At 46.4% G+C, this 23,987-nt stretch overlaps 3 protein-coding genes and 2 pseudogenes across 3 annotated transcripts; 3 read left to right on the top strand and 2 right to left on the bottom strand.

Moving 5' to 3' along the window:
• Positions 1-290: 290 nt before the first annotated feature.
• On the top strand, positions 291-1,235 carry LOC123369210 (olfactory receptor 10T2-like). Its single transcript, XM_045014565.1, has one exon. The coding sequence runs from the start codon at positions 291-293 to the stop codon at positions 1,233-1,235; it is 945 nt and encodes a 314-aa protein (XP_044870500.1).
• A 3,794-nt stretch (positions 1,236-5,029) lies between these two features.
• Positions 5,030-5,978, bottom strand: LOC123369209 (annotated as a pseudogene).
• A 4,949-nt stretch (positions 5,979-10,927) lies between these two features.
• Positions 10,928-11,863, top strand: LOC123369807 (olfactory receptor 1019-like). The gene has a single exon (XM_045015776.1). The coding sequence runs from the start codon at positions 10,928-10,930 to the stop codon at positions 11,861-11,863; it is 936 nt and encodes a 311-aa protein (XP_044871711.1).
• Positions 11,864-16,043: 4,180 nt separating this feature from the next.
• LOC123369208 lies at positions 16,044-18,519 on the bottom strand (annotated as a pseudogene).
• Positions 18,520-20,643: 2,124 nt separating this feature from the next.
• On the top strand, positions 20,644-21,579 carry LOC123369805 (olfactory receptor 1019-like). The gene has a single exon (XM_045015774.1). The coding sequence runs from the start codon at positions 20,644-20,646 to the stop codon at positions 21,577-21,579; it is 936 nt and encodes a 311-aa protein (XP_044871709.1).
• Positions 21,580-23,987: the final 2,408 nt, after the last annotated feature.

The following is a 23,987-nucleotide window of genomic DNA, read 5'->3' as shown; positions in this document are numbered from 1 at the left end:
CTCCTGTTACTACCATAACTTTTATAAATCAATCAATCAGTCAATATACCCAGCTCCTTAAGTGGGCTCCCACCACTGCCATATCTGAGCAAGGAATACATGACAGTAAAATAAACAATAAAATACCATAAAATAAATCAGCAGTCTTGGGTTTGTTTTAGTTCCTTCACACCAATCATTTGATCGTGTCTGAGGCTGTGCTAGAGCTATTGGAAGCAACTCTGATGGTGTTGTATAGCTCCTAAGATCTTTTGCCTCCTTTTCCCCCTTGAGTTTAGATGTTTTCGATGATGCCCAGAGGAAACGAGAGCGCCGTGTCTCAATTTCTGCTGCTGGGATTCTCCAGTCTGGAAGAGAGGCAGGTTCTGCTTTTCCTGGTGTTCTCCCCGGTGTACGTGATAATCCTGACCTCCAACATCACCATCCTGGCAGCCATCAGTGTTGATCGGAGCCTTCATACCCCCATGTACTTCTTACTCTTTGCTTTGTCCTTCTCGGAAACCTGCACCACTTTCGCTGTCGTCCCCAAGCTGCTGGTGAATTTGCTGTCAGGAAACCAAACGATTTCTTTCCTGGGATGCGCGGCTCAAATGTTCTGCTTCTTAGGCTTTGGGGCCACAAATTGTTTCCTGCTGTCAGCCATGGCTTACGATCGCTATGTGGCCATATGTAAGCCGCTGCAATACCCAGTTGTGATAAACAGGAGGGTTTGCGTTGAGCTGGTTGCCGTTTCATGTGCAACTGGCTTTCTTATAGCACTAGGCATCAGTTCCCTTGTATTCAGTTTGCCCTTCTGCGGGCCCAATGCCATCAGACATTTCTTCTGTGACATCTCGCCCGTTCTGAGGCTGGCGTGCAGTGACCATCATATCGCTGGGATGGCCATTGTTTTTCTGTGTGCCTTTGTTTTGTTAGGCCCCTTCACCGCAATCATCTTCTCTTACATCTATATCCTCGCCGCCATCCTGAAGATCCACTCTGCCCCAGGCAGGCACAAGACCTTCTCCACCTGCGCCTCCCATCTCATCGTTGTGATCACACACTTCGGCTGTGCTTTTTTTGTCTATTTAATACCCAAATCAACCTCTTCCCTGGATGAGGACACTTTCATTGCCTTGTCTTGTACCTTCTTTAGCCCCATGTTGAACCCTGTGGTTTATAGTCTGAGAAACAGGGAAGTTAAATCAGCCCTAAGGAAATTAACTGCCCACACATTTCTTTCTCCAAAAATGTGAAAAGTTGCAAATTTGGGCACTTCCAATATATCGGTGAACTCTGCATGATGTCACTATTGTCCATGGTATGGTCTTCAAGGCAGTGACCTTGCTAGCTCTTATTCTGAAACCAGTGTTGCCCCTCTGTGAATGTCTGGGGCCTTGCAAGTCAGCTTCTCGGTAGCAGTTAAATCTACGATGCAGAATCTGGCTGTATTCTGAGGGTAACTTGCTCTATTCACACACACACATATATATATACCAGTCCTGAAATGAGATGGTCAAACAACATGCAGAGCCATCTCTTATTCCAGGAATCTCATCCCAACACCGATGCCCAGGGAGCAACTCTGCCTCAAGAATTGTCTCTAATCAGAGGCCAAGGCAGACAGCAAACTCTCCTGCCACTCTCACAACTCCCATCTCCTCCAAAGTTGTCTCTACAACTAAAGCCTTACTTTACCCAAATATGATAACAACACTGCATGTTCCCCCAAAAGTCAAAACTTGCTTGCACACTAAGAGGATGTTTATAGTGGCACTGGAGGTGTAATTTCCAGCTAGGGTAGACATACCCCTTCTAGCTCTGATCAAGCTAGCATGCTAAAAACAGAAGCGTAGCCATGGTGGTGAGAATGGCAGGATGGGTTAGCTACCCCGACTATGATCTCATTTGAAACTCTCGGCATGTAATCGGGGATAAGCCCTCTTGCTGTCGGGCTACACGATCAGAGCTAGAAGGGGTATGTCTACCTGAGATGGATGTTACACCTACCAGCTTTAGTGCAGACAAACCCTACAAAAAAGAACTGAGACCATGGTGGTGCCTGCATGGCAATATTTTTTCTCTCCTATTTTTTTATTATCTCTGTATGCGTATAAGTGCAAAGTGTTATTATGTCCAGTCAGTGGCAGTGGAGGAGTTCCTGACTTCTAGCCTTTTAATCAACGTGAAGCATGGACAATCAGTACCTCTCCCCCCCAAATACACAGATCTTTGCTGGAATGGAGGTATCGGTATTTGGAATCTCAGGGAAGGCGGCTGAACGACTGCCACAGTTTGAGTTTTAAGTAGAGCTGGTGGATTTTTTTCCCACAGGAAAAAAGGGATAAACTTTTTTTGTGAATAATGTTCCCCATTTGACCAGTTCCAGTTTTTGTCAATAGACACCTCTACCCACCCTTCTCCCATCTCCCTGCAATAACTGCTAATATCCCAGCACAACTGTTTCCTCCCACGTAAATATTATAAAGAAAAATAAGCTCTTAAAGCTCCCTGCTGCCAGTGCCTGCCCAGTGCATCTCTTTACTTGTGTGAGATGAGGACCAGGGGGTATTTGCTCATGTCTCTAAACTTGTTAAACTGAAAAATAACCTCAGGTTTTTTTTCAAAGTGATAAAGGTGAAATTAAAGGCAATTTATGGTCCTAGGCCGATCATGGCATGTTCCCTCCCCCTTCCCCATAACCTCAGTCTTCACTTGGAATGGTGATGACAGAGGTGCCATCCCCTTCCAAAGAGGCAAGGCTAATGCATTTTCTCACCCAGGGGTAGCATCATGTTTGTTTGTCCCTCTCTTGGGTAGCATCAGGAGTTTCCTTTGCCCCTAGAGATGAACGGGCTGTGGCAGGACACCTCCCAGTACTTACCCCAGCAGCAAGAGTGTATCTGTTTTTGAAGAGAGCAAGCCAACTGAATTCCTGCATTCCTGCCACACACAGCTCCCTGCTGGGATGGGTTGACGTAGCTCCCAAAGCAGTGTGTCCTGCAGTTACCTGCCCCATGCATCTGAATGGGGTGTTAACAGAATAGACCCATGGTCACACGCTACACGGTATTGTTATAATGCTTATACAAGGTTTGCCTTGTGAGGTATTATTTAAAAACACATAGCTTGCTGGTCAATATCATGGCAAAATGCACGTGGCATCATTACATGTAAAGTTATGAACATAAGATGAAATCATGACTCAAGCATGTTTCCCAGATAAGTCCGGGGAGTAGCTAAACCACTTCCTCAGAGACAAAGGGCAAGCGGACACCTCAGGCATCAAGTCTGAGTCCACAGGCTGGTGGACCATTACCATCTAAGTGGACGTTCTTTGACGAGGAAGTGGGCAGGGACAGAAATCTACATTTGAGCAAAGAAACTGCATGAAGTTTCCTTTCTTCACTAGACTGACTGTCACCGTTCTCCCAGCTGGAAATGCTTCTCAATGGGGGGCAGGACTATAAAAAGAAGGGGCAGACACCCCAAGACTCCCAGCATCTCTCTCCCTGTCTAGCTCTGGCATCACACCTATGAAGATAAAAGAAAACAGCCACTGGACTCGTGGGGAGGGATCCAGACCGAAGAGTTTGGTCAGTAATATGCTGGAGTCTGTAGTGAGAAACTTTGTTTGAATCTAACATAGTTTATTAAGTTAGGCACTTGTAAATATTTAATCTTTATTTTTCTTATAACAGTTTGTGACTTTTAAGCCTCATTACTTGTACTCACTTAACATCTATCTTGTTGTAATTAATAAACATTTTTACTGTTTTACCTAGTCCAGTGTGTTTAAATTGGAGTGTCTGGCTACTCTATTTAAAATAATGAGATGGCATATACTTGGTGGCTCAGACAGATGCTCATGAGAAAGAGGCAAAAGGAAAGGGATAGGAAAGAGGATAAATAAGGTGGGGAAGGAAAATGTCACATGAGGGAGGGTGTGACAGCAGGAACACAAGTCTCCTATCCCAAGTATTCAGGATTTAGCTGAAGCAGGGCCAGATGGTGATATCATGTGGTTCCTCTTCTCTGGCTTTGTCTGGTGAGGATGTTTTTCAGGATCAGGACAATGAAGGACCAATTGTGTCATGGTGGATGCCAGAGGATGATGGAGGTGGAAGCCATAATGGAAAGCTCAGGCCTTCCAACCCACTTATCCTCATGCTACCATGTAGTGACCCCACCCCCAGATAAACAACATCCTTTAAAGCATGAATACTACATCCCACGGATCATTAACCTATCAAAGCACGTTTGGGTGGATTCAACTATAAACATTTCCTCCCATTTGTGGAATCTTTCAGCTCATTGCCCTGCCAACCCATGACTTTACAAGATGCCTTGCAGACCCTTTAGTGCTGTTCCTTTAACCCAACCATCCAGTTCATAGCAGTCTATCTGTCCCCATCTTTTGACAACTTTTATACACAATTCTATGTAACAAGCTGAGTGGGATTCATGTTACCTGGGTCATCTTAGATTTCATACATCTGCCCAACCCCAGCATGTAGCACAATGTGGGGCTGGCTCCATGACTGGGGGCACCAGGCAGTACAGCTAATTGAGACTGTGACCTTGTTGTGCCAAGCACTGTATCAGCAGAGAGAGGGAAATAGATTTCCTGAAGGTCCTACAGCAGGTCAAAGTTAGGAATAAAATCCAGGTCTCCTGGCTCCCAGCTCAGTACCTAATGCACTAGACCACACTACTTCTTTGTATTAATTTAAGTGTTATTTTAGCAGCTCTGCAGCTGGGCAAACACTATTAATTGAATAACTTATATGAGGAATGACATCAACATTTATTGAATAAATTATCCATACAATGTTTTTAAAGTTCTCGTTCAGCTCTGCAGAACACTTTGCATTTGAAGGTACATTTCCTTCGTGAACATCACATGACCTAGCAAAGCAGTACATCGAAGAGTCTCATAGATTGCTAAATTATGTTTTTGGAAAGGAGAAGAGAGTATGAAAGAGCAGGATAAGTCATGTCTCAAAAACCTGTAGAAATATATTATGAGATGTTTATTAAAAAAATAGGTTCACAACGACATTAAAAAGAGTATTTTTGGGTGTATCGTTGATCTCAGAGCGTCCTTTACCTCCTTGTTCCTCAGGCTGTAGATCAGAGGGTTCAACTTGGGGATCACCAGGATATAGAACACTGAGACAATTTTGTCTTGTTTGTGTCAGTCTTCAGATTGGGGCAGGACATAAATGCAAATGTCCATCCCGTAGAACACGGTGAAGGCCATCAGGTGGGAGGTGCAGGTGGAGAAGGTTTTTGCACCTGCCCTCAGTGGAGCGGATCCTCAGGATGGTGGGGAGGATGTATGTGGAGGCTAGAAGGATGATTCAAATGGTGGAGATGGCAATAATCCCTGAGAAGGCAAAAAGCATCAGCTCTGAATTGTAGGTGCCGGAGGAAGACAGCTTAACAACTGCAGGGATGTCGCAAAATAAATGATTGATGATGTTGGAGCAGCAGTAGGATAATCGAAAGGCACCGCTTGTTTGTACCGAAGCTCCAGTGACCCCAACGAGACATGACCCAGGCACCAGCTGGGCACAGATCCTTGGGGACATGATGATGACATAGAGCGATGTCTTACAGATGGCCACATATTGGTCATGCGCCATCAAAGCCAGGAGGCAACACTCTGTGGTCAAAAATGTATTGAAGAAGAACATTTGAGCAGCGCAAGCAGCGTAAGCAATGGTTTTCCTCTCTGCTAAAAGGTTCTGCAGTGCCTTGGGGGCCATGGCTGAGGAGTAACAGATGTCAACAAAAGACAAATTACGGAGGAAGAAGTACATGGGTGTGTGGAGTCGAGGAATGATTCTAATTAACATGATTATCTCGAGATTCCCCACCAGGGTGATAATGTAGGTCACTAGAAACACCAAGAAGAGGGAGTCCTGCAGCTCTGGATGATCTGTGAATCCCCAGAGAATGAACTCGGTCACCATAGTGCAGTTTTCTCCTGCCATGGAATCAATACAGGGAATCTGCAGCACAGAGTATAAGAGGTAGGTTAAAATGAGAGAAATAGTCATGGATTGAAGAAGTCTTTGCACAGGAATCCCCTCTGAATGGCAGAGCATCCCTGCTATTAAACCCATAAGGAACAGAGGTGGTGATAGCAGGGAGGCAATTCATAATCGGGGACAATTTCTGAGTGCCACCAGGAAATATGACAATCTGGCAATGTCTTTTGTACCAGGGAAAAGACACAGAGGGTCAGGTCCTCAGATTGTGCAAATTCCTCATCTCAGTGGAGCTATGCTGATCCACAGTAACTGAGGATCTGGGCCAGAGTCCGCACTATCCTAAGCGGCGACCAAGGGTGGGGTTATCAAAAGCACTCTGAACAGACCAAACTCTGCTCCCATTGAATTGACTTTAGTGGGAGCAGAATGAGGCCAAAAGATGGGCATTTTTGCCCCATGAATCCCGTATTGAAAAGTCTTGCTAGCACATCTAAGTTGCACATACTGACCAGATATGAAACAAGTACCTTGTGTGACATGTACCAAAGGCAGGTCCCAGGAGGCTGCATCAGGTATATTTACCAAGAGGATTAACATGGGGAATCATATTTGTTACCTAGAAGGATACAACATTTGTTACCTAGAAGGATACAGTATGATGCCCTTTGCATCTACAATGAGGCTTTTGCTGGTGAGGGATCCTTCAGCTTCCTGGCTGAGGAAAATGGGCCAATTTTCTTTGAACCTAAGAACAGGGAATGAAGTGAGCCCAAGTTTCGAAGACAACACGTCCATGTGCAGTTATCCCCAGAGTACTTGAAAGACATTTTAATGATCCCATCTGTGCTTAGCCTGATATGCAGAGCTCTGTGGGCCACCCAGGGATTACGTCCGCAAACGCCACTTAAACTAATATATAAACAAACCCAGCGCTCTCCAAATACAGTTCTTTTGGTGGGGTCAACAATGACAGACATCTGCCTGCTGCAGGTGGGTTTCATCACTCTGGTTCTGGTGGAGGTGGTGTAAATATTTTCTTTTGATTTTTTTTTTTGCAAGTGGAAATAGTTCTGCTTTGGAAGCAATTCACCTGGAGAAGGGACTGTCTGACGCGTCCATCTATTATTGTTTTCCTTTTGCACAGTAACACAATGATGAGGAAAGTCACGCTGATGCCTCAAGTGATCTGGGACACACAAGTGACTGCTTAGGTAAGAGTTGTGTATGAAAAAACGTGCCGTGGAGGTAGATTTTACAAAAAAGACACATTCTCCATGGCTGTAACGTCTCTCTGAAATCAATGCTCATTTGCTCTAGTTGAGGGCCTGACTTATGAGAGGGGCGTGGTAGCTCTGATATACTTAATGATGGGACTTGTCTACTGTTTAAGAGCTGGTTTCTGTAAGTGCTTTACAACCAGCATGCTTGCTTGAGATGTCTTGAGAATTGCGATGCCTCCTGGAAGCCAAGGGTAAGGTCCAAACGGATAAGACCCTTATGCTTGAAATTCTCGAGGTACAGCCCCACGGCTCTGAGTTCTTGCTAACCCCAGCCAGACTGCGCTGAGTGTGGACTGAAGGGGACTTGGGCTCAAAGCTGACCTGAAACCTGGGCTTGGCGGGCATTGTGGGCATACCCAGGCTGGCTCAAGGTGACAGTCTGTGCTCATCGAGTCTTAGCATCACTCTTCAGCTGTGAGCTTCAGTCCTGGCCATGGCAGCTTCCTCAGCCTGTGTGTGGATGTTAGTTACATTCTGCAGAGGTTTCTTTTGGAATTTTTGCTCTGAGGCAGGGCTGGCTCCAGACACCCGCTCAGCAAGCAGGTGCTTGGAGTGGCCAAGGGGAAGGGGCGGCACGTCCGGCTCTTCGGAGGCAATTCGGTGGCGGGTCCCTCGGTCCCTCTCGGAGGGAAGGACCTGCCACCGAATTGCCGCCAAAGAAGAAAGCAGCGCGGTGGAGCTGCCGCCAAATTACCGCCGATCGCAATCATGGCTTTTTTTTTTATCCCCGCCGCTTGTGGCGGCAAAACCCTGGAGCCGGCCCTGCCCTGAGAGCAAAGCCCCTGGTTTAGGAGCTGATTTTTCGAGATGCTTCGAAATGTGTATGCATCAGGGGATTGCCTTTGAAAGTGACATGGTAGAACTGAGCCAGGGATGGGATCTGAGAGATAAATTTGGGATCATTTTGTTCCGAGGCTCCAGCCATGCAGCCCTTCCTAAAATCAGCTGCATATAATTTTCAGGGTACGAAAATCAACATATATATGTAAATTGGTTTCCAAAGTGATATGCTGCAGGGCAGTTTGGAGTAGAGCTGATGGTGCTATTTGGGGGTAATTCGGTTAAGAGATTCCTGAGAAGCCAAGGCAGGGGCTTTCAACCTTTTTCTTTCTGAATCATCCCACCCCCCAACATGCTATAAAAACTCCAGGGCCCAGCTGTGCCACAACAGCTGTATTTCTGCATAGAAAAGCCATGGCCGGCATTAGGGGATAAAATTGCCCGAAGCCCTATACCACAGGGGGTCCCGCAAAGCTAAGTTGCTCAGGCTTCGGCTTCAGCCTTGGGTAGCGGGGCTTGGGGCCATGGGCTGCCGTCCTGTATGGTGGGGCTTTGGCTTTCTGCCCTGGGCCCTAGCAAGTCTATTGCCAGCCATGCCTGGAGTAAACCCTGAAACCTGCCCCGGACTCCTTGTTGAGAACTACAGAGGTAGGGAACAAAACTAGGGCTCTAACTGCTAGAAACCATATCACATTGGATTGTCCTGGGATCAGCTCTTTTGTGAGTGACACACACTAAGCAGTGTACTCCCTGGGCAATTTAAGGGCACAGGTGATGTCCCTGGAACCAAAGGACTGTGTGCCCCAACCCTTTACTCCAGTATTTTGTATGCTGTCCACCTTAGTGCTCTCAAGGTGCCTTTCTGCTCGATGTTTGGGACCACAAGGAAGCAACTTTGGAAGCATGAGCGGGAACGGTCACTTTAGAGGATGTCCAGCCCTCCACAGACATCCCCCCCCACCTACAATGCCATAGAGCTTTCTGCCGACGCGTTGGTGGGTGAGAGTTTGGTGGGCAGTGCTGGGTCAGAGATATGATGGTGATGGAGAGCCTTGATGATGTGGGAGGGAATAGTTGCCACACAGAAAATGACACCAGAGAGGTGAGTGTAAGAGTCCCAGCCAGGATAAATCACCTCTCTGTTGGGATAGGCTCACTGAATGCCTGCCTGGCAGCACTCGATATGATGAACAGGATCTGTGCCAGCCACAAGGAACAAATTCACTCAACGCACAGCACCGGCACATGGGACAGGGTGGGGAGCTGAGAACTGTGCATGGTACAGTACATAGCTCTGGGATTGTAGCCGGGAGCTGAGCATTCATCAATGAGAGCAGACTAAGGAACCATGAATGGGCATGCTCGATGAGTGGCATATGCACACAGTGCTGGGATACGGACTGGGATCCGGGGGTGGGAATGTGATCTGCATGGCACAAGTTCAACGAGGGCTGAGCTGCAATGCTACAGGCACATTCGGGGCATGTTCAGTGTGCGGCATAGTGTACAGACCAGGTGCAGTCAGTGCATGGCACAGAACACAGCTCTGGGATCATAGCTGGGAGCAGGAAAGATGCATGGTTGGTGAATGCACCTGGCACACACTAAGAGACCAGCGTAGGGATCTGGGAATAAGTATATTTGGTGCCTTGTGCAGGCAGACAACTCTGCCACTGGGATGGGGAGCTGCAAATGGGCTCTGGAGTAGGAAATGTATGTGTTCATGTGTCATATCCTTTCTCACACTGAGTAGAAGCTTGTTATGCAAAGATTCCCATTGGTCAATGGTAGAGCTCATTGATGTGGGTTATGGTCTCAGATTCTGGGTTTTCTATAACCTGTCTTGGAGGCTTATGACAATAATTACCCATCCTTAGAGTTAGAGAATTTTCCCCTCAAACTAACCTAACCTGGAATGGTGGTCGAAGCATGAAGGGGCATACGAATGTTTAGCATATCTGGATGTAAATACCTTTCAACACTGGCTACAACAGTGCCATGGAAACGCCTGTTCTCACTTTCAGGTGACATTGTAAATAAGAAGTGGGCAGCATTATCGCTTGTAAATATAAACAAACTTGTTTGTCTTAGTGATTGGCTGAACAAGAAGTAGGACTGAGTGGACGTGTAGGCTCTGAAGTTTTACACTGTTTTGTTTTTGAGTGCAGTTATGTAAAAACAATTTTACATTTGTAAGTTGCACTTTCACAATTAAGAGATTGCAGTACTGTACTTGTATGAGTTGAATTGAAAAATACGGTTTTATCTTTTACAGTGCAAATATTTGTAATAAAATAACATGAAGTGAGTACTATACACTTTGTGTTCTGTATTGTAACTAAAATCAATATATTGTTGAAAACATCAAAAAATATTTAAGTAAATAGTGTTCTATTGTTGTTAAATCTGCAATTAATTGAAATTATTTTTTTATCTCACAATTATTTTTTTAATTGTTTGACAGACGTACTAGTTTGCTTATGAAAATGTTATGTGCGACTGTGTCAAAAGCCTTACTAAAATCTATATAATATCTACTGCTTCACCTTCTAGGCTGGTTACACTATCAAAGAAGGGCATTAGGTTGAGTTGACAAAGCCATGTTGGCTGTTACTTATTGTTGGCAATGAGGGTCGAACTACAGCTCTGACTTAAACAGTATGAGCTTCTACTGCCAGAACTAAAAGACCCAACTGTGTAGCCTGAAGCCAGTAGCAGACTCTTAAATCTCGATACGGTCTAGTCACTAAAGTGACCCAGAGAAGCATAGGGTATATTTGATAGTTATAATATCTTCAGACCTATGCACTGACTACAGCCCTTATTCATCTCCTCTTTCAGTGTACACCTCACTTTTCTCACCTGCCAAGGACAGTGCATCTGCGATAAATGGGAGAGAGAAATCACACTCTGGTGACTGAGTTCATCTTGTTGGGATTCACAGACAACCTGAAGCTTCAGGTCACCCTCTTTGTAGTGTTCCTGTTGATCTACTTGCTGATCCTAATGGGGAACCTCACCTTGATCACCTTAATCAGGATTGACTCCCGACTTCACACCCCCATGTACTTTTTCATCAGCAACCTGGCCCTCTTAGATGTCGGTTACTCCACCATAATAATTCCCAGCACGCTGATGACCTTTGCAGCAAGGAGCAGGGTCATTTCATTCACTGGATGCACTGTGCAGTTCTTCTTCTTCTGCATCGCCATCTCTTGCGAATGCTGGCTGTTGAGTGTGATGGCGTACGACCGCTTCACGGCCATCTGCAGCCCATTGCTCTACACCGTCATCATGTCCAAGCGGTTCTGCGTGCTGCTGGTGCTGGGATCATACTTCATGAGCTGTCTGAATTCAATGGTGCAAACTGCATTTATATTCCGTTTGTCCTTCTGTGAGGCCTATATCGATCATTTCTTCTGCGATGTGCCCCCTCTTGTGAAGCTGTCCTGCTCTGACACCCGCATCACAGACATTGTTCATTTCACCTGTGCGACGATGCTGGTATCAACTACCATCCTGATTATCCTCATCTCCTATATATACATCGTGGTCACTATCCTAAGGATCAACTCTGCTAAGCACCAACGCAAAGCCTTCTCCACCTGCGCCTCCCACCTGACGGCCGTCACCATCTTCTATGGAACGGGCTCTTTCATGTATTTACGGCCCAGTTCAAAGTCTTCCATGGATCAGGACAAAATCATCTCTGTGTTTTATACCCTGGTGATCCCCATGCTGAACCCCCTGATCTACAGCCTGAGGAATAAAGAGGTCAAAGAGGCCTTTAGGAGGATAAGAGAGAGGAAGGTTTTTTCTCTGTAAATGCAAATACTGGGAATGGCTTTAATTCAAAAGAGAGAAGAAAAGGCAGGGAGTGATTTCTCTGTATTGTTAGCTTGATTGCTGTGAATAACCCAATGTGCGCACCTTCCATGAAAAGGAACAAAGGAAGGTAGATTTTCCCAGGGCCGCTGACCGGGGTGGGGGGGAGCGGCGGTGAAGGGAGGCAATTGACCACAGGCTCTGGTGACTTAAAAGGGCCCAGGGCTCCCAGGGCCACTGCTGCTGCCAGGGTAGTACCGGCAGGAAGCTCCCTGCCACTTTTAAGTCACAGTAGCGGTGCAGTGCGGTGTGTCAGAAGCAGGGGGAAGCCCCGGGCTGCTCAGGACTCCCTGCCACTTTTAAATCACAGTGATTTAATCACTGGCTGGGCCAGCAGCAGAGTGGGGCACCCAAAGCTGCCAATGGGTGTGGTGTGGGTGCAAAAGGGGCAGCGGTAATCACCGCTGGAGCCCAAGGTGGCACGGGCCAGGCAGTGCTCAAGGCATCTCGGGGAAGCTTAGCCCCCAGCCCTGCCCCTTCTGCTCGAGGCCCTACCTCTTCCGGGGGCCTGGAGCCTCCCCCGCACACAGTTTCCCCAGGGGCCCAGCAATTCTGTCAGCCACCCTGGATTTTCCAAAGAACTTGGCACCCAACAACCACCAGAAGGGCACCCCAGGGAGTAGGCAGATGGTCACAGGAGCTCAGCTCACAGTCAGGCACCAGTTTGTGCTAAGGCCGCATTGCCATCCCCAGGTGCTCAAAACCCGTGAGTCAAATCCTCAAATGGTCAGTGGTTGAAAAAAGCCTTTTTTTTAAATCCCTCTACAGCTTGAACCTTTGAGTCCTTTCAACCACTTAATATTTGGGTGAACTCTCGTCATGTGTACCGGATTTTCCTTCCAGGATGTTAGTTAGAGAAAAGGACTTGTCCCAATGAGCCAAGCTGAAGCATTTTAAACCCACTTTTATAATGCCAGGCCATTCTGTGCCACCTTCTACCTACTCGGCAATAACCCTTTTTGTATCATGGACGTCCACATGTAATTTATACTTCATGGTTGCTTGGTTGCCTAAAAGATTGACAGTGGTTTGTTTCACTAAAGTTTCTAAGGGAAACCTTCCAATTAAGCCTCATAATACAAAGTAAATTACTTCAACAGAGTTATACCAGCTGAGAATTTGGCCTAGTATACACATCTAGAGCGGACATTTGTTTAGGTGGTTGATTTCTTCTTAGAGGAGACAGACTGCTTTGTAGACAGCTGTCAGTTCTTCCTGGATTATTGGATACTGTCATAGGTTTATTCCCCACTTTCAACTTTAGCGTCCAAAAGATGGGGACCTGCATGGATCCTTCTAAACTTAAATCTTAGTTTTAGATCTGGTAATACTGCCACCAACCAAAAAATATAGTGTTTTGGTACACTTTCTGTTCCCCCAAAACTTTCCCTGGGGAACACAGATCCAAACTCCTTGGATCTTAACACAAGGAGAAATTAACCATTCCCCTCCCTGACTTTCCCCTCCCTGGGTTGCCTTCAGAGACTCCACACTGATTCAAACTCCTTGAATCTAAAACAGAGGGATTCACCTTCCCCCCTCCTCTCTTCCCCCCACCTATCCCTGGTGAGTCAGACTAATCCCCTGGGGTCTCAAACAAGGGAAAAATCAAACAAGTTCTTAAAAAGAAATGCTTTTAATTAAAGAAAGAAAAAAGTAAAAACTATCTCTGTAAAATCAGGATGGAAATGCGTACAGCGTATACAGCTTATGAAAACTAGAGGGACTCTAGCATAAATACAAGTAGAGCAAAGAGGTAAAATATTGTTCCAGCAAACACACATTTACAAATACAGAAATCAATCAAAAAGACTAATCCGCCTTTCTAATACTCACTATTCTGAATAGAAGAGAATATTTCAGGAAGTTTGGAGAGCCTGGATATACGTCTGGCCCCTCTTAGATCCAAAGAGAGAACACCCCCCAAAACAAAGAACCCAAACAAAGGCTTCCCTCCACCGAGGTTTGAAAGTATCTTGTCCCCTGATTGGTTCTCTGGTCAGGTGTTAGCCAGGTTCACTGAGCCTGTTAACCCTTTACAGGTAAAAGAGACCTTAACCCGTAACTATCTGTATATGACAGGTACTCACTCCACTTTGGCTGGACTGGGCTTGAGGTTAGTCAAGGTTTTGTTAAATAGCCCTTTCTTATCATTTCGTCTGTGAGGTGCCCCCCCAGCCTGAAGCTGACCTCCTCTGGCACTCGTATCGCAGACATGGTTCATTTCACCTGTGCCGCTGTGGTTGTAACATCTCCTCTCCTGATCATTCTCATCTCTTACATGTACATTGTGGTCGCTCTTCTAAAGATCAAGCCCAGGAAGGGCAAGAGCAAAGCCTTCTCCACCTGCGCCTCTCACCTGATTGCCATCGCCATCCTCTATGGAACAGGCTCTTTTATATATTTATGGCCCAGCTCAAACTACTTCATGGAAAAAGACAGGCTCACCTCTGTTTTATACCCTTGTGATCCACATGCTGAACTCCTGGATCTACAGCCTGAGGAACAAGGAGGTGAAAAAAATGGAGTCCTGTGGCACCTTAAAGACTAACAAATTTATCTGGGCATAAGCTGACGAAGTGGGTTCCAGCCCACGAAAGCTTATGCCCAAATAAATGTGTTAGTCTGTAAGCTGCCACAGGACTCTGGTTGTGCTTGCTGAAGCAGACTAACACGGCTATCCCTCTGAACAAAGGTGAAAAAGGTCTTTAGGAGGATGATAGGAAAGAAGGTTTTTCCTCGGTGTAAATGTTAGACGGAGTTTAATAAATAAATGAGGGGGAGATGGAGAAGTGAGTTTTCTGTGTCTTTATCTTTATATGAATAACCAAATATGTTTCTTTCATTTAAAAAAAAAAACGAATGCCCAGATTTTTCCAAAAACCTCTGTATCCAATAGCTAACTTTTCAGCACCCGAACAAGTGAGTAGATTTTCCAAAGGTTTCCGCTCCAATTTAGGGACCTAAATTATTCATTTGGGACCTGCACTATTTATCTCAGTGTTGGGTGCTGACCACTGCTATAATTTGGACTTCTAAACTGCGGTGTCTAACTGAAAGCCCAGCACCTCTGAACATCTGCCTCCAGTTGTAGGTGCTGCTGGACACGTTGTACTATCTGTCCCGAAATGTACACTCAAAGCTTTCTCCTCTTTTGAGGTGTATTGCCAGTTTGGAAAGATTTCCCATTTTACCAGACTAGAGCTCTTACAAATAAAGGTCCCAGTTCTGGAAAGCCCTTAAGTATGTGCTCGTACCCATCTCTATCTAGTGAATCCATTAAGCATATGCTTGACATTGATCACGGATCATTAACCTATCAAAGCACGTTTGGGTGGATTCAACTATAAACATTTCCTCCCATTTGTGGAATCTTTCAGCTCATTGCCCTGCCAACCCATGACTTTACAAGATGCCTAGCAGACCCTTTAGTGCTGTTCCTTTAACCTAACCATCCAGTTCATAGCAGTCTATCTGTCCCCATCTTTTGATGACTTTTATACACAATTCTATGTAACAAGCTGAGTGGGATTCATGTTACCTGGGTCATCTTAGATTTCATACATCTGCCCAACCCCAGCATGTAGCACAATGTGGGGCTGGCTCCATGACTGGGGGCACCAGGCAGTACAGCTAATTGAGACTGTGACCTTGTTGTGCCAAGCACTGTATCAGCAGAGAGAGGGAAATAGATTTCCTGAAGGTCCTACAGCAGGTCAAAGTTAGGAATAAAATCCAGGTCTCCTGGCTCCCAGCCCAGTACCTAATGCACTAGACCACATTACTTCTTTGTATTAATTTAAGCGTTATTTTAGCAGCTCTGCAGCTGGGCAAACACTATTAATTGAATAACTTATATGAGGAATGACATCAACATTTATTGAATAAATTATCCATACAATGTTTCCAAGTTCTCGTTCAGCTCTGCAGAACACTTTGCTTTTGAAGGTACATTTCCTTTGTGAACATCACATGACCTAGCAAAGCAGTACATTGAAGAGTCTCATAGATTGCTAAAAGATGTTTTTGGAAAGGAGAAGAGAGTATGAAAGAGCAGGATAAGCCATGTCTCAAAAACTTGTAGAAATATATTATGAGATGTTTATTTTAAAAAAGAGGTTCACAACAACATTAAAGAGAGTATTTTTAGGCGTATCGTTGATCTCAGAGCATCCTTTACCTCCTTGTTCCTCTGGCTGTAGATCAGAGGGTTCAACATGGGGATCACCAGGATAGAGAACACTGAGACAATTTTGTCATGTTTGTGTCAGTCTTCAGATTGGGGAAGGACATAAATGCAAATGGCCGTCCCGTAGAACACGGTGACGGCCATCAGGTGGGAGGTGCAGGTGGAGAAGGTTTTTGCACCTGCCCTCAGTGAAGCGGATCCTCAGGATGGTGGAGAGGATGTAAATGGAGGATAGAAGGATGATTGAAATGGTGGAGATGGTAATAATCCCTGAGAAGGCAAAAAACATCAGCTCTGAATTGTAGGTGCCGGAGGAAGACAGCTTAACAACTGCAGGGATGTCGCAAAATAAATGATTGATGATGTTGGAGCTGCAGTAGGATAATTGAAAGGCACCGCTTGTTTGTACCGAAACTCCAATGACCCCAAGGAGATATGACCCAGCCACCAGCTGGGCACAGATCCTTGGGGACATGATGATGACATAGAGCGGTGGCTTACAGATGGCCACATATTAGCTGTACGCCATCACAGCGAGGAGGTAACACTCTGTCGTCAAAAATGTATTGAAGAAGAACATTTGAGCAGCGCAAGCAGCGTATGCAATGGTTTTCTTCTCTGCTAAAAGGTTCTGCAGTGTCTTGGGGGCAATGGCTGAGGAGTAACAGATGTCAACAAAAGACAAATTACGGAGGAAGAAGTACATGGGTGTGTGGAGTCGAGGAATGATTCTAACTAACATGATTATCCCAAGATTCCCCACAAGGGTGATAATGTAGGTCACGAGAAACACCAAGAAGAGGGAGTCCTGCAGCTCTGGATGATCTGTGAATCCCCAGAGAATGAACTCAGTCACCGTAGTGCAGTTTTCTCCTGCCACGGAATCAATACAGGGAATCTACAGCACATAGTATAAGAGGTAGGTTAAAATGAGAGAAATAGTCATGGATTGAAGAAGTCTTTGCACAGGAATCCCCTCTGAATGGCAGAGCATCCCTGCTATTAAAACCATAAGGAACAGAGGTGGCGATAGCAGGAAGGCAATTCATAATCGGGGACAATTTCTGAGTGCCACCAGGAAATATGACAATCTGGCAATGTCTTTTGTACCAGGGAAAAGACACAGAGGGTCAGGTCCTCAGATTGTGCAAATTCCTCATCTCGGTGGAGCTATGCTGATCCACAGTAACTGAGGATCTGTGCCAGAGTCCGCACTATCCTAAGCGGCGACCAAGGGTGGGGTTATCAAAAGCACTCTGAACAGACCAAACTCTGCTCCCATTGAATTGACTTTAGTGGGAGCAGAATGAGGCCAAAGGATGAGCATTTTTGCCCCATGAATCCCGTATTGAAAAGTCTTTCTAGCACATCTAAGTTGCACATACTGACCAGATATGAAACAAGTACCTTGTGTGACATGTACCAAAGGCAGGTCCCAGGAGGCTGCATCAGGTATATTTACCAAGAGGATTAACATGGGGAATCATATTTGTTACCTAGAAGGATACAACATTTGTTACCTAGAAGGATACAGTATGATGCCCTTTGCATCTACAATGAGGCTTTTGCTGGTGAGGGATCCTTCAGCTTCCTGGCTGAGGAAAATGGGCCAATTTTCTTTGAACCTAAGAACAGGGAATGAAGTGAGCCCAAGTTTCGAAGACAACACGTCCATATGCAGTTATCCCCAGAGTACTTGAAAGACATTTTAATGATCCCATCTGTGCTTAGCCTGATATGCAGAGCTCTGTGGGCCACCCAGGGATTACGTCCGCAAACGCCACTTAAACTAATATATAAACAAACCCAGCGCTCTCCAAATACAGTTCTTTTGGTGGGGTCAACAATGACAGACATCTGCCTGCTGCAGGTGGGTTTCATCACTCTGGTTCTGGTGGAAGTGGTGTAAATATTCTCTTTTGATTTTTTTTTTGCAAGTGGAAATAGTTCTGCTTTGGAAGCAATTCACCTGGAGAAGGGACTGTCTGACGCGTCCATCTATTATTGTTTTCCTTTTGCACAGTAACATAATGATGAGGAAAGTCACACTGATGCCTCAAGTGATCTGGGACACACAAGTGACTGCTTAGGTAAGAGTTGTGTATGAAAAAAACGTGCCGTGGAGGTAGATTTTACAAAAAGGCCACATTCTCCATGGCTGTAACATCTCTCTGAAATCAATGCTCATTTGCTCTAGTTGAGGGCCTGGCTTATGAGAGGGGATTGGTAGCTCTGATATACTTAATGATGGGACTTGTCTACTGTTTAAGAGCTGGTTTCTGTAAGTGCTTTACAACCAGCGTACTTGCTTGAGATGTCTTGAGAATTGCGATGCCTCCTGGAAGCCAAGGGTAAGGTCCAAACGGATAAGTCTCTTTTGCTTGAAATTCTCGAGGTACAGCCCCATGGTTCTGAGTTCTTGCTAACCCCAGCCAGACTGCGCTGAGTGTGGACTGAAGGGGACTTGGGTTCAAACCTGACCCGAAACCTGGGCTTGGCGGGCATTGTGGGCATACCCAGGCTGGCTCAAGGTGACAGTCTGTGCTCATTGAGTCTTAGCATCACTCTTCAGCTGTGAGCTTCAGTCCTGGCCATGGCAGCTTCCTCAGCCTGTGTGTGGACGTTAGTTACATTCTGCAGAGGTTTCTTTTGGAACTTTTGCCCTGAGGCAGGGCTGGCTCCAGACTCCAGCTCAGCAAGCAGGTGCTTGGAGTGGCCAAGGGGAAGGGGCGGCACGTCGGGCTCTGAGGCAGCAATTCGGCGGCGGGTCCCTCAGTCCCTCTCAGAGGGAAGGACCTGCCACCGAATTGCCGCTGATCACAATCATGTTCCCCCCGTCCCCTCTCCCGCCGCTTGTGGCGGCAAAACCCTGGAGCCGGCCCTGCCCTGAGAGCAAAGCCCCTGGTTTAGGAGCTGATATTTCGAGATGCTTCGAAATGTGTATGCATCAGGGGATTGCCTTTGAAAGTGACATGGTAGAACTGACCCAGGGATGGGATCTGAGAGATAAATTTGGGATCATTTTGTTCCGAGGCTCCAGCCATGCAGCCCTTCCTAAAATCAGCTGCATATAATTTTCAGGGTACGAAAATCAACATATATATGTACATTGGTTTCCAAAGTGATATGCTGCAGGGCAGTTTGGAGTAGAGCTGGTGGTGCTATTTGGGGGTAATTCGGTTAAGAGATTCCTGAGAAGCCAAGGCAGGGGCTTTCAACCTTTTTCTTTGAGTCATCCCACCCCCCAACATGCTATAAAAACTTCAGGGCCCAGCTGTGCCACAACAGCTGTATTTCTGCATAGAAAAGCCAGGGCCGGCATTAGGGGATAAAATTGCCTGAAGCCCTATACCACAGGGGGTCCCGCAAAGCTAAGTTGCTCAGGCTTCGGCTTCAGCCTCGGGTAGCGGGGCTTGGGGCCATGGGCTGCCGTCCTGTGCAGTGGGGCTTTGGCTTTCTGCTCTGGGCCCTACCGAATCTATTGCCAGCCATGCCTGGAGTAAACCCTGAAACCTGCCCCGGACTCCTTGTTGAGAACTACAGAGGTAGGGAACAAAACTAGGGCTCTAACTGCTAGAAACCATATCCCATTGGATTGTCCTGGGATCAGCTCCTTTGTGAGTGACACACACTAAGCAGTGTACGCCCTTGGTGACTTAAGGGCACAGATGTCATCCCTGGAACCAAAGGACTGTGTCCCCCAACCGTTTACTCCAGTATTTTGTGTGCTGTCCACCTTAGTGCTTTCAAGGTGCCTTTCTGCTCGGTGTTTGGGACCACAAGGAAGCAACTTTGGAAGCATGAGCAGGAATGGTCATTTTAGAGGATGTCCAGCTCTGCACAAATATCCCCGCCCCCTCAATGCCATAGAGCTATCTGCCAACGTGTTGGTGGGGGCCAGTTTGGTGGGCAGTGCTGGGTCAGCGGTATGATGCCTGGATGGTGATGGAGAGCCTTGATGATATGGGAGGGAATCGTTACCACACAGAAAATGACACCGGAGAGGCGAGTGTAAGACTCCCAGCCAGGATAAATCACCTCTCTGTTGGGATAGGCTCACTGAACGCCTGCCTGGCAGCACTCAATATGATGAATAAGGTCTGTGCCAGCCACAAGGAACAAATTCACTCAACGCACAGCACCGGCACATGGGACAGGGTGGGGAGCTGAGAACTGTGCATGGTACAGTACATAGCTCTTGGATTGTAGCCAGGAGCTGAGCATGCATCAATGAGAGCAGACTAAGGAACCATGAATGGGCATGCTTGATGAGTGGCACATGCACACAGTGCTGGGATACGGACTGGGAGCCGGGGATCTGCCAGAACTAAAAGACCCAACTGTGTAGCCTGAAGCCAGTAGCAGACTCTTAAATCTCGATACGGTCTAGTCACTAGTGACACAGAGAAGCATAGGGTATATTTGATAGTTATACCTTCAGACCTGTGCACTGACTACAGGCCTTATTTGTCTCCTCTTTCAGTGTACACCTCACTTTTCTCACCTGCCGAGGACAGTGCATCTGGGATAAATGGGAGAGAGAAATCACACTCTGGTGACTGAGTTCATCTTGTTGGGATTCACAGACAACCTGAAGCTTCAGGTCACCCTCTTTGTAGTGTTCCTGTTGATCTACTTGCTGATCCTAATGGGGAACCTCACCTTGGTCACTGTAATCAGGATTGACTCCCGACTTCACACCCCCATGTACTTTTTCATCAGCAACCTGGCCCTCTTAGATGTCGGCTATGCCACCATCATAATTCCCAGCACGCTGATGACCTTTGCAGCACGGAGCAAGGTCATTTCATTCTCAGGATGCACTGTGCAGTTCTTCTTCTTCTCCATCGCCATCTCTTGTGAATGCTGGCTGTTGAGTGTGATGGCGTACGACCGCTTCACGGCCATCTGCAGCCCATTGCTCTACACCGTCATCATGTCCAAGCGGTTCTGCGTGCTGCTGGTGCTGGGGTCGTACTTCATGAGCTGTCTGAATTCAATGGTGCAAACTGCATTTATATTCCGTTTGTCCTTCTGTGAGGCCTATATCGATCATTTCTTCTGCGATGTGCCCCCTCTTGTGAAGCTGTCCTGCTCTGACACCCGCATCACAGACATTGTTCATTTCACCTGTGCGACGATGCTGGTATCAACTACCATCCTGATTATCCTCATCTCCTATATATACATCGTGGTCACTATCCTAAGGATCAACTCTGCTAAGGACCAACGCAAAGCCTTCTCCACCTGCGCCTCCCACCTGACGGCCGTCACCATCTTCTACGGAACAGGCTCTTTCATGTATTTACGGCCCAGTTCAAAGTCTTCCATGGATCAGGACAAAATCATCTCTGTGTTTTATACCCTGGTGATCCCCATGATGAACCCCCTGATCTACAGCCTGAGGAATAAAGAGGTCAAAGAGGCCTTTAGGAGGATAAGAGAGAGGAAGGTTTTTTCTCTGTAAATGCAAATACTGGGAATGGCTTTAATTCAATAGAGGGAAGAAATAGTGATTTCTCTGTATTGTTAGCTTGATTGCTGTGAATAACCCAATGTGCACACCTTCCATGAAAAGGAACAAAGGAAGGTAGATTTTCCCAGGGCCGCTGACTGGGGTGGGGTGGGGGGGAGGGGCAGGGAAGAGAGGCAATTGACCACAGGATCTGGTGACTTAAAAGGGCCCAGGGCTCCCAGGGCCACTGCTGCTGCCAGGGTAGTACCGGCAGGAAGCTCCCTGCCACTTTTAAGTCACAGTAGCAATGCAGTGCAGTGTGTCAGAAGCAGGGGGAAGCCCCGGGCTGCTCAGGACTCCCTGCCACTTTTAAATCACAGTGATTTAATCACTGGCTGGGCCAGCAGCAGAGTGGGGCACCCAAAGCTGCCAATGGGTGTGGTGTGGGTGCAAAAGGGGCAGCGGTAATCACCGCTGGAGCCCAAGGTGGCACGGGCCAGGCAGTGCTCAAGGCATCTCGGGGAAGCTTAGCCCCCAGCCCTGCCCCTTCTGCTCGAGGCCCTACCTCTTCCGGGGGCCTGGAGCCTCCCCCGCACACAGTTTCCCCAGGGGCCCAGCAATTCTGTCAGCCACCCTGGATTTTCCAAAGAACTTGGCACCCAACAACCACCAGAAGGGCACCCCAGGGAGTAGGCAGATGGTCACAGGAGCTCAGCTCACAGTCAGGCACCAGTTTGTGCTAAGGCCGCATTGCCATCCCCAGGTGCTCAAAACCCGTGAGTCAAATCCTCAAATGGTCAGTGGTTGAAAAAAGCCTTTTTTTTAAATCCCTCTACAGCTTGAACCTTTGAGTCCTTTCAACCACTTAATATTTGGGTGAACTCTCGTCATGTGTACCGGATTTTCCTTCCAGGATGTTAGTTAGAGAAAAGGACTTGTCCCAATGAGCCAAGCTGAAGCATTTTAAACCCACTTTTATAATGCCAGGCCATTCTGTGCCACCTTCTACCTACTCGGCAATAACCCTTTTTGTATCATGGACGTCCACATGTAATTTATACTTCATGGTTGCTTGGTTGCCTAAAAGATTGACAGTGGTTTGTTTCACTAAAGTTTCTAAGGGAAACCTTCCAATTAAGCCTCATAATACAAAGTAAATTACTTCAACAGAGTTATACCAGCTGAGAATTTGGCCTAGTATACACATCTAGAGCGGACATTTGTTTAGGTGGTTGATTTCTTCTTAGAGGAGACAGACTGCTTTGTAGACAGCTGTCAGTTCTTCCTGGATTATTGGATACTGTCATAGGTTTATTCCCCACTTTCAACTTTAGCGTCCAAAAGATGGGGACCTGCATGGATCCTTCTAAACTTAAATCTTAGTTTAGATCTGGTAATACTGCCACCAACCAAAAAATATAGTGTTTTGGTACACTTTCTGTTCCCCCAAAACTTTCCCTGGGGAACACAGATCCAAACTCCTTGGATCTTAACACAAGGAGAAATTAACCATTCCCCTCCCTGACTTTCCCCTCCCTGGGTTGCCTTCAGAGACTCCACACTGATTCAAACTCCTTGAATCTAAAACAGAGGGATTCACCTTCCCCCCTCCTCTCTTCCCCCCACCTATCCCTGGTGAGTCAGACTAATCCCCTGGGGTCTCAAACAAGGGAAAAATCAAACAAGTTCTTAAAAAGAAATGCTTTTAATTAAAGAAAGAAAAAAGTAAAAACTATCTCTGTAAAATCAGGATGGAAATGCGTACAGCGTATACAGCTTATGAAAACTAGAGGGACTCTAGCATAAATACAAGTAGAGCAAAGAGGTAAAATATTGTTCCAGCAAACACACATTTACAAATACAGAAATCAATCAAAAAGACTAATCCGCCTTTCTAATACTCACTATTCTGAATAGAAGAGAATATTTCAGGAAGTTTGGAGAGCCTGGATATACGTCTGGCCCCTCTTAGATCCAAAGAGAGAACACCCCCCAAAACAAAGAACCCAAACAAAGGCTTCCCTCCACCGAGGTTTGAAAGTATCTTGTCCCCTGATTGGTTCTCTGGTCAGGTGTTAGCCAGGTTCACTGAGCCTGTTAACCCTTTACAGGTAAAAGAGACCTTAACCCGTAACTATCTGTATATGACAGGTACTCACTCCACTTTGGCTGGACTGGGCTTGAGGTTAGTCAAGGTTTTGTTAAATAGCCCTTTCTTATCATTTCGTCTGTGAGGTGCCCCCCCAGCCTGAAGCTGACCTCCTCTGGCACTCGTATCGCAGACATGGTTCATTTCACCTGTGCCGCTGTGGTTGTAACATCTCCTCTCCTGATCATTCTCATCTCTTACATGTACATTGTGGTCGCTCTTCTAAAGATCAAGCCCAGGAAGGGCAAGAGCAAAGCCTTCTCCACCTGCG

The sequence above is a fragment of the Mauremys mutica genome, chromosome 4 (assembly GCF_020497125.1).
Source record: "Mauremys mutica isolate MM-2020 ecotype Southern chromosome 4, ASM2049712v1, whole genome shotgun sequence".
Taxonomy (NCBI): Eukaryota; Metazoa; Chordata; order Testudines; family Geoemydidae; genus Mauremys; species Mauremys mutica.
This window is presented reverse-complemented; position numbering and strand designations above follow the sequence as displayed.